At 44.1% G+C, this 17,086-nt stretch overlaps 1 protein-coding gene across 1 annotated transcript in view; it reads left to right on the top strand.

The window, feature by feature from the left end:
* The first annotated feature begins 10,067 nt into the window (after nt 1-10,067).
* Nucleotides 10,068-17,086, top strand: part of LOC145390107 (uncharacterized) — a 43,886-nt gene continuing 36,867 nt past the window's right edge. The window contains exons 1-2 of the mRNA XM_080265166.1: nt 10,068-10,138; nt 10,297-10,536. Of these exons, the coding sequence (XP_080121292.1) occupies nt 10,068-10,138; nt 10,297-10,536 (311 nt within the window). The remainder of the gene's footprint in view (nt 10,139-10,296; nt 10,537-17,086) is intronic.

A 17,086-nucleotide genomic window follows, 5' to 3' on the forward strand; every position in this document is an offset into this window, starting at 1 on the left:
GAAAGGAGGTTAGGAAGGAAGGGGGGAAAGGAAGGAACGGATGGATAAGGAAAGAAGATAGAGAGCATGGAAAAGGTGCTTGTTTTTGGATAAAGTTTATAGAGTGGAACTACCCCCTGTGGCCCCATCCCGATCCTTAAGGGTCGGTGACTGAAGGGTAATTTTTCCCTATACCAACGCCGACCTGGATGAGGGAAAATAGGCCTTATGGATCCCTGACGTAAGGTGCAAAGTCCAACTGTCTCCCCAGCGCATGTAATTTGGCTTAAAACGCTTGGGATACTCAAGAACATGGATGCTGACTCACCCCGCCTCCCTCTCTGTCTATCCATTTTTTTTTTTTTTTAATACACACACACACTACTGTCCAGGCATTTGTGTGCATGTGGGCATTACTCAAGTACACACAGCTTCAAGCGTACACACACACACACACACACACACACTCCGCGATACTTGACTTTGGATGGACCGACCAACAAAAGACCGCAATGCATAAACCACTTTGACATTGCAGTAAATTTAGGCGTTTCGACAGGGACCAAGACTTTTACGAGAGAGTGAAATAGGGAGAGAAAGACTGAAGCCAAAACGTAGGTCACAGAATCAGATGGGAGGAGGGGGTTGTGTTTATAACGCTTTCTGAGTCTTCTTTTAAGCCAGTCTTGCCTAACTTATCCATATTTGCTCGAACTGAACACTGCCTAACCTCGAATGACGTAATTCAACCTTAAATAACCCAAACTAAGCTAACTTAACCTCACCTAACCCAGTCTAATTGTATTTAACCTCACTATCTCACGTAACCTCCCCATACCTAACCTAACCAATTCTGACGCAGCCTAACCGCATCTAACCCCACGTAACCCTATCCAGTCTGACTTAACCATACCATACCCGACCTAACGAAACCCAGTCAAGCATGAAATAACCTAATCCAACCGAACCTAACCCAGCCTAACCCAACCCAATAGAACCCAACCCAAAATATATCAAAACCGAGCTATTCTAAAGCAATCTAACCTAATCCGTCTATATCTAGTCGATCTGAACCCAACCCAACCAAAAATTATCTAATCAGACCAAACCCTGCCCAAAGTGACCTAACCTAACTTTCGGTCGCCCATAAAATCGCTATATAAGAAATTATGCTCTCTGAGAGTCTACGGGTGTAACAGTCCAAGTTTCGCCGGTTCGGTATACAAGTATGAGTTTGTGTGTGTGTCTGTCTGTTTGAGTGTGTATATGTGTGTGTTTCGGGTGTGTGAGATGTTTTCTATAAGGAAAAATATATACTCTCTCTCTCTCTCTCTCTCTCCCTTTTGGGGTGTTTATGCTCCTCTCCTGAACAGCTGTCTTCCTGAACTAAATCAAACAGAAAGGTAACGAACTCTCTCCCATCCATGAAACTCAAACCAAACAATATTTCCCCATACATTTCAGCGTGTATGATAGTTCTGAGTAGCCAAAATATATGTTTATGCTAAAAAAAAAGTTAAAATATAATATATTTCTTGAAATGTGAGGTGCATAGTTATTTCACAGCTCTGTCTTCTGTTCAATTGTTAAAATTTAAACAGAAAGTGTTGTATTTCACAGCTCTTCGCCTTACTTCAGAATGCAAAATATAGTGGGAGTGTAAATATTCTTTGTTTACCTCGCTATCACTGTTCAGATTTCACTGCCTGACGTCTGTGTTGGTACCAGGACACTATCAAACATTGCCTTGCCTTCCATGTATGCATTTCCTGCTTTCAAATCACTATTTTCCACTGCTTCTCATTAATAATCTTTTGTCTTCCTGTCTTCCACATTTGCATTTCCTACTTCAATTCACCATCTTACACTTGGTCATTAAGTAACTTATTTTCTCCTTCCTCTTTCTTGCTCCCATCCTACGCACTCTTTCAGCCTCTTCCATTTTGGACTGAAAGAATCGTTCCATTTCGTCCACTTCCAAACCCCGCATCCTCTCACGTTTACCTCATTCAGTTGCATGCACTCACCTCTGCATCATGTTCTCTGTCTCTGCCTCCTGCTCTCTGTCTCAGTCTCTCTCTCGGTCTTTCTACCCTTCTCCTTACCTGATTTCCTCTCCTCAGTTTTCCCTGTCCTTGCAACTGATCCAATCTCTCTTCCTCTAAATCTTCCTCTGTCTGTGCCTCTGTCTCTCTGTTAGTCTCTGCTTCCGTCTGTCTCTTTGTCTGTCTCGGCAGTTCCACTTAAGGTGAAGAGTTTTGAGATGTCATAAGTTGAATAAAATCTCGTGGTAGTTGCAATAATTAAATCTAGTAGACATCGTATTGAAGGGGTTCATTATAGTGTGGATACCGACAAGCAGTTTTATTCATTTAGGAAGCAACCTTTCCTACTTGAAAGGGTGAGCTTTAGTTTTCATATCCCCCTCATTACTGTTAGGTCATCGGATTGAAGGTTAGATGTCATAAGGTTTTGGGCCATATTATATGTGACTTGAGATTTCCTAACACCTTTTCCATAGCGAATTATTTTGTACATTACACCTTGGTGTCATTCTGAAGGTTACTGATGGAAATTATGTCTATATCAGGAAACCATTTACTATGCTGGGTTGTAACCATATAACCAGATTTTGGCGCCTGGTGGGTTAGTGGGTAATTGTGATGTTCCAATTGGATTGAGCCGGTGAAGGTTTATATCCAAGGGATGGTTGGGGTTGATTGCTTATGTAATGCCACTCAGGAATGAGTGAGGCTGGTCACTCTCATCTTAAATGTCGGGACCAGTTGCCTAGCCCTGGGCTCCTATGCTCCACATGGGGCAATGTATGATTGGATGATGGATGGATGGATGAATTATTATTAAAAACATCTTTCATTTGGTATTGCCAAGTTATTTAACTCATGTTGTCTCCAGATGATAATGTTCTTGCTGCCAACAATCTACTTTTGTTAATCAAGGTTTGAAAGGAAAGAACTAATGTATAGTATATTTTCAGGTGTGTGAGTTGACTGAGCCATGGAAACCGCCTACAGAGAGGGAGCAGGGGGGGAGAAGAAAGCCAAATTAATACCAACCAGCTGCCTGGACAGGAAACCAGAAGATCCCCTTTCTCCTACGGTCCACCATCCTCCTCATTTGGAATAGGGAGTTGAGGGAGAAGGAAGGGGAGACTGAGGATAAGGTAGGAATGGAGAATTATATGAGAGGGGGGGGATAAGTGAAATGGCAGGAGACAGGGCGACTTGGAGGCAATTTGTTTATGGCCACCCCATACAGGATTAAAGGGTCCGGCTATATGTAGACTGATAGTGTAGATTTATTCAAACCAGAGACCAGTATCTCATTTTGGTGTGTGTTAGATTTTTTGCTGAGCAGATAGATGATGATTGGATGACATTTGTATGGGGGAGTACATGATGAGGGTTGACAGCACTTATTTAACTTGAAAAGTTGGATGGATTATTGGATGGGTTTTCTGAAATGCATGTGTTTTGTTTTCGTTTTCGTTTTTAAAGGCTCCAACATGCTTGCATGTGTCGGCCTTGGTCACCTAATGGCGGCTCTCCACGCTGCACGATCCATTGCAGCCTCCTTGTTCAGTCCCTTAACCCTAAGGTCACACTTCATGACCTCGTCCCATGTCTTTCTTGGTCTACCCCTCATAACCCCACCCCCAATATTAACACTTCTCACCTTCCTCACCCAATTATCATCCCCCATCCTGTCCACATGTCCAAACCACCTCAAGCTACCTCTCCTCATCACAACACCAGTACACTCCAGTCCCATCCTACCTCTCAACTCTTCCATTGTAAACCCAGCCCCTCTAGGCCTTGGACGCAGGGACGCACTTCACATCCACCTAATCATTGTCATTTCTGTATGTCTGAGCCAGCGAATATCTTCCTCCTTCACTGCCCAGGTCTCACTGCCATACAGCATTACACTCCTAACACATGCTGCATACAAAGACCCCTTAGCACGTAGGGAGAGCCCTCTCAATGTCAGGAGAGGCAAGAGCTCCCTGAACTTCTTCCAACCACTTCTCACCCTAGCTCCAGCACACAACATGTCTCCCAAATAACAAAACTCTTCCACACACTCAAGAGATTCACCAGCAAGTTCATTCATTTCACGTCTGACAATCTCCATCTGCTCACCCCGACACGCCGTACACATAAAATCAGCATTATCTCGCAGTCTACCTCTGATACCACTACATCTCTTATGCACCCATTTATCACACACACCGCACAAGATGGAATTACTTCTCACGCCCTTATGGCAAACTGCACATGGCCACTCTCCCTCGTCTTTGACAGTACTGCCACCAACCCTAGATATCATCACTTTTGTTTTATCTGCATTTACCCTTAAACCCTTTTGCCCCATACCATCTCTCCACTTCCTAAACATTTCCTCCGCCTCCCTTTCATTCTCTGCAATCAACACCAAATCATCAGCATTCAACAACTCCCACGGGAGTCCGTTTCTAAAGTCACGTGAAAGGGCTTCAAGTACCATGATAAACAACATGGGACTCAAGACTGACCCCTGATGCACACCAACATTCACGGAAAACTCATCACTCAAATCTCCATTCACTCTCACCTGGGTGTGAGGACCCACATACATAGCCATAACCACCCTAACCAGCCACTCCTCCAAGCCAAGCTTTCTCATTGCCCACTTCACCACCTCTCTAGGAACTCTGTCAAAGGCCTTTTCCAAATCAACAAAAACGAAATAAAGATCCCTTCTCCTACCAATATATATTTTTCATGATGCTGTCGAACAATGAATATGGCATCAGTGGTCCCCCTACCTGGCATAAACCCAAACTGCATCTCATCAATATTCACTCTTTCTCTAATCATACCTTCTAAAACTCTCTTCATTACCTTCATTATATGATCTGAATGCTTTATACCTCTGTAATTTCCTCTTTCCAGGGCATCACTTTATACACATTTACAATTACACACTTCAGCCAATCATCTGGGACAACACACTTCTAAATAATCCTATTTATCAGGTCAGTGACTAAACTCACCCCTATATCGCCTTAGGCCTTCAACATTTCGGCAGTTAACCCAGACACACCTGCTGCCTTGCCCACCCTCATCCTGCCTATTGCCTCACTCACAGTAGCAGTATCAATCAAAGGCTAAGGGCCAGACACTGGATCTGCTGGCTCCAAACCTTCCCTGTCCCAGTCAAACTCCTCATTCAACAACCGGTTATAATGCTCTCTCCATGCATCTTTAATATCCTCACTGTTCACCACTAACTTTCCTTCATGATTCTTCACACACTGCTCACCTATGATATCCCAATTATCCCTCTTCACCTGACCTGCCACCCTAAATATATTTTTCCTTTCCCCATGATTTAGGTTATCAAGTAATTGTCTCTGTGACTCAGACTTTGCCCTGTATACCTCTCTCCTAGCCTTACGCTTGGCAGCTAAATATTCCTCTTTGCTAACACCCTTCTTCCATTCCCGGAAAAGCCTTCTTTTCTCCTTAATTGCAACTTCTACACCCTCATCCCACCACCAAGTTACTTTATGTCTTGGTGGTCCTCTTGTCCAGCCGCATGTTACATCAGTAACTCTCAAGAAATATTTCTTGAGGGCTCTGTACTGTTCATTAACGCCTCTGTCTACAGCTCCCTGTTCAGCCACCACTCTCCTCAACTCGCTATAGAAGGCATCCCTTACTACTTGGTTTTTCAGCTTCCATATTTTCCTCCTAGGTACATAAGTCCTCTTTTTCATCACTTGTTCTTTAAGCACCATATCACAAATCAATAGTTTGTGCTGCTGCACACACTCCTCACTTCCTATAACTTTAACATCCCTCACTAACCTCCTATCGGCCCTCCTAACCAGAGAATAATCTATCTGACTGCTATTTCCCACAGACTCATACGTAATTAACCTACTGTCTCTTTTCCTAAAATATGTGTTGCACACAATCATGTCCGTTGCCTCCCCAAACTCGAGTATCCTTTCCCCTTCTGCATTCCTTAGACCATATGCACATCCCCCATGCACTCCTTCATAACCTTGTGCTGCTTCACCTACATGACCATTTAAGTCCCCTCCCAAAATCACTATCTCATCATCCCGCATACCACCCACTACACGTATTAAATCATCCCAAAATCTATCTTTCTCTGATTCATCCAATCCTGCCTGTGGAGCATATGCCGATATAATCACAGCTATCTTTCTTTCCAACAGAATTTTCACTACCAATATTCTATCGCTTACTCTCAAAACATTTATAACATATTCCACCCATTTCTCCGCAACCATCACACCAACACCTCCATATCCGTCTGTCCCCCCCTGCCAAAACATCTTATAGCAACAGTCCTTCCCAACAATCTTTCTGGCTGATCCACCCCTGTACCGGACTTCCTGCAAACACGCCACATCCACCCACCTCCTACTGAATGCCTCAACGACTTCCCCTGCTCTTCCCCTCAAACTTCCCACATTCCGTGAGCCCACCCTCATCCCCATGGATGATTTACTGTCCTCAGGCTTGCTTTGAAACTTATTTTGTTTTGTCATCTTCAGTATTAATAAAGGGGAACAGACACAGCACAGGTCCCACTCACTGCACAGTCCCAGGTCCAGGCAATGGATCTGGGACCCCTAGCCCACCAGCTTACCAGTGGCTGTGGTAGTGGCCTCGGGGCACCCTGCCAGGACAGCTGCAGGGACACCCTCCAAGCGCGTCTTGGCACTGCAACTATCCCGCCATTATACACCCACTGATAGGGCAGCCTCCTAGGGCGCTACTCCCAGGTTCGGGCCCCTCTCTATTGGGCGTAAGCGGCAGCCTGGGAACCGCAATGCCCTGTACCCTCTAGCACAGGCCCGAGCCCCATCTCGCCCTGGACCCATGATCTATGCCGGCGGAACCCCCACCACGCCTCCCCCCAGAAGTCCGCCACTAGGTAACGGGGGCGAAGTTTTCTGGCCGCATGCCCTTGCTGGCGCCAACCCCTGTAACGTAGTGGGATACGTTGTGTGAAATGTAAAGTGCATGTGGTGTAGTGCATAGATAGTTAGAGGAAATGTTTGGGAGAGTATGCTGGTCTACTCCATGTTACTGTCACACTGAAAAGGTCAGCTAAGGGGGATGGTTAGATAGCTAGTGAAACAGGAGCTCCAGCTCTCCCTATCACCAGCATTCCCATTCCCCTCGGGAGTACTACCCTGTTCGGCCCGTGCTACGGCCTCCTCCTGTGTGTGGATAGTTATGCCTGTGTTGTGGTATCAGGATTTCAGGGGCTTGAATGATGTGTGGGGATGTGGCCCATTAGGCATGCCATTGAGACTTAGAGTAGTTCTCGTTATTCTTAAAGTAGTTATTATTATTACTATTATTATTATTTGTGGTAGGTGGGGGCGTTCACCATCCACTCACTCGATGTAGCGCTGTTCTCGGGTGTCTGCCCTTTCCTCTCCTCCATCCTTCTTTCCTTCAATTCTCTTCTGTCTTTCTTTCCTTCATTCTTTCCTTGTCCTTCTGCCTACGGGTGACTTTACATTCCCTCTTCTGTCTTTCTTTCCTTCATTCTTTCCCCTTCCTTCAGCCTGTGGGTGACTACACTGAGTGACAAGTCAAATGGTTTCCTGTGCACCAGGAAACCATTTACTATGCTGGGTTGAAACCATATAACCAAATTTTGGCACCTGGTGATTTAGTGGGTAATTGTGATTTTCCAATTGGATTGAGCCGGTGAAGGTTTATATCCAAGGGGTGGTTGGGGTTGATTGCTTATGTAATGCCACTCAGGAATGAGTGAGGCTGGTCACTCTCATCATAATTGTCGGGACCAGTTACCTAGCCCCGGGCTCCTATGCTCCACATGGGGTAATGTAGGATTAAATGATGGATGGATGGATGAATTATTATTAAAAACATCTTGCATTTGGTATTGCCAAGTTATTTAACTCATGTTGTCTCCAGATGATAATGTTCTTGCTGCCAACAAGCTACTTTTGTTAATCAAGGTTTGAAAGGAAAGAACTAATGTGTAGTATATTTTCAGGTGTGTGAGTTGACTGAGCCATGGAAACCGCCTACAGAGAGGGATCAGGGGGGGAGAAGAAAGCCAAATTAATACCAATCAGCTGCCACGTTAATACCAGCCAGCTGCCTGGACAAGAAACCAGAAGTTCCCTTTCTCCTACGGTCCACCATCCTCCTCATTTGGCATAGGGAGTTGAGGGAGAAGGAAGGGGAGACTGAGGATAAGGTAGGAATGGAGAGGTATATGAGAGGGGGGGATCAGTGAAATGGCAGGAGACAGGGTTATTAAAGTACTTATTATTATTACTATTATTATTATTTGTGGTAGGTGGGAGCGTTCACCATCCACTCACTCGATGTAGAGCTGCTCTCGAGGGTCTGCCCTTTCCTCTCCTCCATCCTTCTTTCCCTCCATCCTCTTCTCTCTTTCTTTCCTTAATTCTTTCCTCATCCTTCTGCTTACAGGTGACTTTACACCCCCTCTTCTGTCTTTCTTTCCTTCATTCTTTCCCCTTCCTTCTGCCTGTGGGTGACTCTACACTGAGTGACAAGCCAAATGGTTTCCTGTACACCAGGGAAACATTTACCGTGCTGGATGCTAGTCATAGGTAGTTCTTAGGCTGATGAGGACTATGAGGAGTTCAAGTATAAGCAGACGAGACTACGTGGTTCAGAGGCTGATGAAGGCTATGAGAAGACCATGAATGATTTGAGAGAGTTGTCATTGTTTAATCAGACAGGACGTGTGCGACTCCCTTTGTGGTGTGTGTAATCAGCAGTAAAAAGCCTTGCACGAGGGAGGTAGGAAGCTAAAAACATGCTCTTGACAAATTACCAATAGCAGGAGTGTAATAGATAATAAACACCCTTGCACGAGAGGGAAGTAGGAGGCACTGAGCATATCTATTAACGCTTGCCATAAAAGACTGAACCTGAGTCTGTTATCTCGCAGCCACATACGAAAAGACATAAAACAAGGCATATCCAATGACTTTCAGTACAGCAACGTATCTTCAAGCTTATTCTTACTTCAGACGATTTAATTCAACTTGGACAACGTATCTGCTAATGAAACTTGGGCAGGATATCTGGTAAACAAGGCTGTATCTACTGCAGTTTTTCTAATTCCAGTATTTTCCACGACGCTCTTATATAATCGTCCACAGAGCGAAATAAACTGAAAACATTTTCTGTATTCCGGAAGAAGCAATCGTATCTATAAAAGGAACTGTTCTTAAGCAGTTCACCTTTAGTCACACGAGACATACAAGCATATAAAGCTGCAGTAACACAAAGTACAAACAAAATATATAAAACAGACGAAAAACGCAGCAACAGTTACAGAAAACACATGGAGCACGAAGCAAACACGCGCGCTCACACACACACACACACACACACACACACACACACACACACACACACACACACACACAAAACCACGTCCACCTCGTGTGATACTTGACTTTGGATGGACCGACCAACAAAAAACCGCAATGCATAAACCACTAAAGCCCTCACTCCCGTACAACAATTACGCCAAGAGAGCTTAATGCAAATTGCCTCCCTCACCTCCCGCAACTCATCAACCTACTATACAGACGGCTCTGTGAATAACAATAAAGTAGGTGCGGCAGTCGTATGCCGAGAACACTCATTTGGCCTGCGTGTATCAGATGGAGCCTCTACACTCCAGACTGAATTACAGTAATTGCAATTCTTACCGCCATGGATGATGCCCTAGACATCAACCCAACATCCCATACAGTCATCCATACAGACTCCGCCAGCGCAATACAAACGCTAAGAAAACAGGAGCCGTCTGATAACACTCATTTAATTACTGACATAATCGCCACCGCGCAAGAAATACGAGATGCTGGCGGAACTATCACAATTAATTGGATACCCAGCCATGTAGGTATCAAAGGGAATGAATTGGCAGACCAACTAGCCAAAGAAGCCACGGAATATTGACACGTTCAGGTTGACATAACACCGAGCCTCACTCAGATCAAAAGAACAATTAAAATGCAGGCAGCAACAATCAACCGCTCAGAACACGAGCATCAAGTCCAGGCGGGCTCCCCTTCTGCAATATGGTATGCTGCCGCTACAAAATATGAGCCAATAAATGCTATTAACGCCTCCGCCTGGGATATAAGTGTAAAGCTCATATACTCACAAATGAGGCACAACCCAGCACGTGTGAAAACTGCAACACTGATACCCCATTCCCGTTTCTCCACTATATTCTCAGCTGCCGAAACACCAATAAATTTAACAGACCTGTCAATCTCCCCAACCCAGATACGCCCCGCATAAATACGGCAGCCAGCCCCGAGGAGACACTTAAACAAGCAGCTGCTGCAGTGATTGCTAATATACCCATAACAACCCTAGCAAACATCACTGCACACTTCCCCCCCACCCTTTTAAAATCACTCAGTCAGGCAGCCACAACTGTCTCAGTCACCATGCCCCCTTCCATACGGTTCAGGTACCGTTAATCCCCGCTAATCCCCGCGCCTAACGGTCACCTGTTCACCTGTTCCATTATACCCTCCCACTCTAAAATCACTCGTGTGTTTGTGCCTGCGTGCGCGGGTGTTTTTATACATCAACGTGTGCAGGCATATGATGCACCTGTGAGCTATATTATTTAATATTTAAAAAAAAAAAAAAAAAAAGACCATACAAAACCACCACGGTGGTTTCTTCCCCCTCAAATACAGCCAACACAACCAACTAAGAAATCCAGTCAAAAATCCAGTGACTGGGCTAATGTAAGGCCCGGCCCTCCCTATAGGGGAGGAAATCGTCAACGAACGAACGCATAAACCACTTTGACAATGCAGTAAATTTAGGCGTTTCGACAGGGACCAAGACTTTTACGAGAGAGTGAAATAGGGAGAGAAAGACTGAAGCCAAGACGTAGGTCACAGAATCAGATGGGAGTAGAGGGTTGTGTTTATATGGTTTTCTGAGCCCTATTTGTGTATGCGTGATCGACTCCTTATATTTTAAACTTCACTCATCTTCCTCGTCGTCGTCGTCGTCGTCGTGTCTCTCCTCCTCCTCCTCCTCCTCCTCATCATCATCATCCGGACCTCCTTTCCCACCCAAGGGCAGGGTGAGGTGTAGCAATGTCCAGACAGCACAGAATTGCCCAAGGTATTCTGTTGAAGGCATACATGTTTTTATGCTCTCGAGTTCCTTTTTCTTTTTTTTCTTTTTTTTCCAGTGTTGTAGTTCTCGTTGGCTGTTTTGTGTTTGGTTTTTGTGCTCTCTCTCTCTCTCTCTCTCTCTCTCTCTCTCTCTCTCTCTCATGTACTGTATTATCATATATGAGATTCGTCTGTAGTATGAAAATTGTTATGGTGCCAATAACAATTGTTGTATAGTAGTAGTAGTAGTAGTAATAGTAACAGCAGTAGTAGCAGTAGTACCGGTACTTCACATTACAACTCCAAATGGGGCCTTGTATTATGAAGATTGGTACTGATCTTCACACTATAATATAAAATATGGATAGAGGTGATCTTAAGTGAAAAAAAATATTAGCAGTAGTAATAGTAGCAGAAATAGTAACAAAAATAAAATTTTATAATAACAATCCATCCATTCATCCATCAACCAATCCAATGTCACCCCACGAGAAATGTAGGAGCCAGGGGCTAGGCAAGCTGGTCCTGGCATTTAAGATGAGAGTGGCCAGCCTCACATCCTTGAGTGGCAATAAACCCCAACAATAAACCCTAATCATTCCTTGAATATAAACATGCACCGGCTCAATCTGATTGGAGCACCTTAATTACCCACTAAACCACCAGGTGCCATAATTTGGTTATATGGTTACCACCCAGCATAGTAAATGGTTTCCAGGTGTAAAGAAAACCATTTGGCTTGTCACTCAGTGCAGAGTCACCTATAGGGAGAAGGAAGAGGAAAGAATGAAGGAAATAATGAAAGAAGAAGAAAGAAGGAAGAGAGGAAAGTGCAGACACCAAAGCAGCACTACATTGAGTGAGTGGTTGGTGAGGGGTCGTGTAGGGATATTATAATAACAGTAATAACAATCGTCATCATCATCATCATCATCATCATTTGGACCCCCTTTCCAACCCTGGGGCAGGATGAGGAGTAACAACGTTCAGAGAACCTACATTTGCCCAACCCAACGGGCCACGCTTCCATTCACTCATTGTTCAAGCCTCTGGAATTCTGGCTCTATCTGACACGCCAAAACCATTCAACACATTCTGTAGCTTCACATAAACGTATCCAAAGAGTCAATCCAGACGCTGTCACATTAAAAAGGGGTGTCAAATCCCTGATCATGCACTTCTCACAACATTCATCTAGCCAGCTCAGTCTCTTGTCAGTTCCCTAGCCTCACTGACTTCCATACCTCTCTTCCTCACACACTCATCCACCATATCCCTCCACCTTCTCCTTGGCCTACCTCGCCTCCTCCTTTCTTCAAATTTGCTCAGATATATCTTTTTCACCACCCTGTGGTTATCCATTCTTTCCAGATGACCATACCATCTCGGTACACTCTCTTCGATTCTGGTGTCCACAGACTTCCTCACTCCGCACCTTTCATGAATCACATTATTTCATATCCTGTCCAGTCTCTTTACTCCACATACATTCCTCAGCAGTCACATCTCTACTGCTCTCACTCTTGACTTTTCATTTTCATGCCACACCGTACTCTCACATCCATATGTTAAAGTTGGTACTAACACTCCTTCATGTATGCATCACTCAGCTGCAGCACTCAAGCCTCTGTTTCACGTCAAGGCCTTCATTGCACCAGCTACTTTCCTTCCTTGTGTCCCACTACTTTCCAATTCAGCAGATTTTCCTTTCTTTTCTATCACTGTACCCAGGTATTTGAACTCTCTCACCAATTCCAGTCTCTCTCCATTCACTGTAACATCACACTGGGAGACTATCACTTTACTCCTTTTTACATTTACCCTCAAGGCATGACACTCACAGACATCAGCACAATTCTGAATTAGACTACCAAGCTCTTGGACGGGGTTTGGAAGTAGCACTGCATCATCAGCATACAACAAATTTGAGATATTCCATCCATCACCATTCATTACCACCACAGTCCCTCTTTCCATTACTCGTGTTTTTACTTCTCTCATCACCTCATCCATATATATATTTAACAATCATGGGGACATCACACAACCTTGTTGCATGCCCACACCGACTGTGAACCATCCACTTCGATGCCCATTTACCCTTACACATGCTTCACTACCTTCATTAAAACTCGTGACGGCACCTAGCAGCTTACCATCTACACCGCACATGCGCAAAACCTTTCACAGTCCTTCTCTGTCTTCTTTGTTGAATGCTTTTTCCAGATCCATAAATGCCATAAACACCTTATAGTCCTTCTCACAAGCCTTCTCCACTATCTGTCTCACTGAAAATATTTGATCCACACATCCTCTGCCACTCCTAAAGCCACCCTGTTCATCACTCACTAGGACTTCTGACAACTCTCTCTTACTTTCTCTACAATAATTCTTCCATATACCTCCCCTACGACACTCAATAACTTATGCCACAAACTCTCTCTTACTTTCTCTACAATAATTCTTCCATATACCTCCCCTACGACACTCAATAACTTATGCCACAAAAATTCTTGCACTCACTTCACTCACCTTCACTTTTGTACAGGGGTACAATAACTGCTTTTTTCCACTCTGCTGGCGCAGTTTCACTCATCCATGCCTTCTTACATATCCCCAACAAGCACTTCATTCTGCTCTCTTCACTACACTTTTTCATCTCTGTATACACCTCATCAACTGCTTTCCCATTTTTCAGCCACTTCACAGCGTTCTTCACCTTTGCAAGTGCCACGTTTCCTGGCACTGCATTCCTTCTCTGTACACCCCCAGAATCAGTCATGTTAATTGTCGCTTTGCTCTCTCCATTCACATTCATCAGACTTACCAAATACTCTTCCCTCCTGGTCCTTACTTCATCCCAGTGGGTCAATAATATACCACTTACGTCCTTCACACTTTCACATTTCTTTCCGCTGTCACTTCTACATTTCTGCACCTCTTTCCAGAATAACTTCCTATTTTCAGAGTAATTTTCATTCATTTTTCTTCTTAGATCATCATTTACCTTCTTTTTCCTCTTCACTAGTCTCTTTATGTGCTTCTTCTCTCAGTACATTCAGTTCTTATTTCAACTGGACTCCTGTTCTGTAACCTCTCTAGCCACTTCTTCCTCTTTTCCTCCACTGCTCTCTTAACCTTTTCAAACCACCACGCCATACCTTTCTTGTTTGTTTGTTACCCTTGCCACACCACACACTGCTTTTGCATTCCTAACTATGCAATCCCTATGTGCATTCCACAAGCTGTCTAGATCCTTGCATTCCTAACAATGCAATCCCTATATGCATTCCACAAGCTGTCTAGATCCATTTCATTCCAATTCACTTATTCTAACTCCTCCCCTACTTTGGTCCTGTATTCATCTGCCATTTCTTTGATCCTCAGCGTCTTGACATTCAGTCTTTCTCCCTGACTGCTCCTCTCTCACCTGGTCCACCTCACTTGTTTCAGCTTGATCTTGCACACCACTGTCATTATGATCTGACAGAAACTCCACATCGTCCTCTCGCTGCCCTCGTATCATCAACCATTCCCATCATCGACCTCTCCACGAGCACGCAATCAATCATGCTCTTTTCAACATGATCCCCGTTCCATCTATTCATATCGCCCGTTACAATCACTTTATAGCTCCTGGGCATTTCTCCCATTGCTTCATCCAGCTCATCCCAAAACCTGTCTTTCTCTCTCTCACTCGTCATCACACGGTGCATAAGCTACAATTACTGCCACTTTCACCTACTGAAACTTGAAGTTGACATACATAGATCTCCAGCTGACACATTTGTAATCTCTTATTCAGTTCTGCCACATTTCATTCATCAAAAAAGCAACTCCTTCCCTGCATCTTCCTTACCCATTCATGCCCGATCTTACTTATTTCACACCCTCCCACTCCTCCAGCTCACATCCTTTCATTTTTGTTTCACACAGTGCCATCAAGGAATATCTTGCACTCCTGAACACATTCGCCACTTCCACCCTCTTGCTCTCCTCATTCACACCTCTCACATTCCACATGGCCACGCGAATCTACTCATTTGGTTGGGGTCCTGGGCAGGTATTGGGCCCACTAAGGCTCTCTGAAACATTTGCCATGATTAAGTGATTTTAGATAGGGGAATCTGAAGGACATTTAACCTGGCCAAAAATCCTGATTATATGGTTACCACCCAGTGCAGTAAATGGTTTCCTCGGAACATGAAACCATTTGGCTTGTCACTCAGTTTAGAGACCATAAGGCATCCCTGCAATGAGTGAGTGGATGATGGGTGCCCCTACCTACCACCAAGAAAACACTAAGACCTTCACCTTATTATCCAATCATGTACCTCTTCTTAACCAATGCTAAATTATTATAAGACAAATGAAGAAAATTGAGAAAAAAATATATGATACGAAATAAATAGAAAACATAAAAGGTGTATTGGTGTTGTGGTGAGGAGGGGTATACTGAGATGGTCTGGGTATCTGGAGAGGATGGGGGATGACAGCTGGGTGTAGAAAGTGACAAGTATGAACGATGGGGATAGGGTTGTGAAAGGCAGACCAAAAAAAGACCTGGGATGAGGTCATAGAGTGTGACCTCTGGGATAAAGGACTGAATAGGGAGGCTGCCAGGGACTGAGCAGCACAGACAGCCGTAATTAAGTGACTAAGTCTGTCTCATGCAAGCATGTTGGAGCCTTTATAGAGAAAATTAAACAAAATAGACAGACAAGAAAAATGGAAATGGCAAAATAAAGTTGATAAAAAGAGAACCCCAAAAGGTAAGCAAAAAAATGACAAAAAGGAAACAACAAAAAATTGTCTATCCATCTATCTATAGCCAGATCCCATAATGAGTCTGTACTTAGAGAGTTATCTCTAACCTGTTCTTTTTTTTCTTTCTAGGTGAAGATGAACGACACGTGAGTAGCGGCCACACGTGTGAGTATTACACACACACACACACACACACACACACACACACACACACACACACACACACACACACAATGTTTTATTTGCCCCTGTGTAGAGTATAACTCTCTTGTGTGGGGAGGCTCCTCACATACACTCTTCTCAACAAGGTGGAGTCAAAGGCTTTTTGTCTCATTAACTCTCCTTCTGGAACGATGCAGGAATGTAGAAGTGAAAAAAAGAAAGACAATGTGATGGTGTGAAGGATGTAGGTGGTAGATTATTAACCCATGGGGATGAAGCAAGGACCAGATGGAAAGAATATTTTGAAAGCCTGATAAATGGGAATAGAGGGAGCAGAGTGGCTGTGAACATGATTGGTTTTAGGGGTGTGCAGAGAAGGAATGCAGTGCCAGGAGACGTGACACTCACACAGGTGAAGAGTGCTGTGAAGCGGCTGAAAAATGGGAAAGCAGCTGGGGTTGATGACGTGTATGCAGAGATGATTAAGTGTAGTGGTGAGAGAGGAATTAAATGCTTGTTGGAGATATATAAGAAGGCATGGATGAGTGAAACTGTCCCTGCAGAGTGGAAAATGGCTGTGATTGTACCCCTGTAAAAAAATAACAGTGAGTGAAGTGAGTGCATGAATTATCATGGCATAAGTTCACTGAGTGTGGTAGGGAAGGTGTATGGAAGAATTATTACAGAGAAAGTAAGAGAGAAATCAGAAGTCCTAGTAAGTGATAAACAGGGTGGCTTTAGGAGTGCCAGAGGATGTGTGGATAAAATATTTGCAGTGAGACAGATAACAAAGAAAACTTGTGAGAAGGACCATAAGGTGTTTATGGCTTTCATGGATCTGGAAAAAGCATACAACAAAGTGGCTGCATGAGATCAAGTAGTGTCTAGAGTTGTCATTAGGCGACCGAAGCCAATGAATGCAAGCGTGTCGATGTCTTTGTAATCAGTATCATA

The sequence above is a fragment of the Coenobita brevimanus genome, unplaced genomic scaffold, assembly GCF_032717465.1.
Source record: "Coenobita brevimanus isolate Jiangsu-jjx unplaced genomic scaffold, ASM3271746v2 jjx.HiC_scaffold_2836, whole genome shotgun sequence".
NCBI classification, from domain to species: Eukaryota; Metazoa; Arthropoda; class Malacostraca; order Decapoda; family Coenobitidae; genus Coenobita; species Coenobita brevimanus.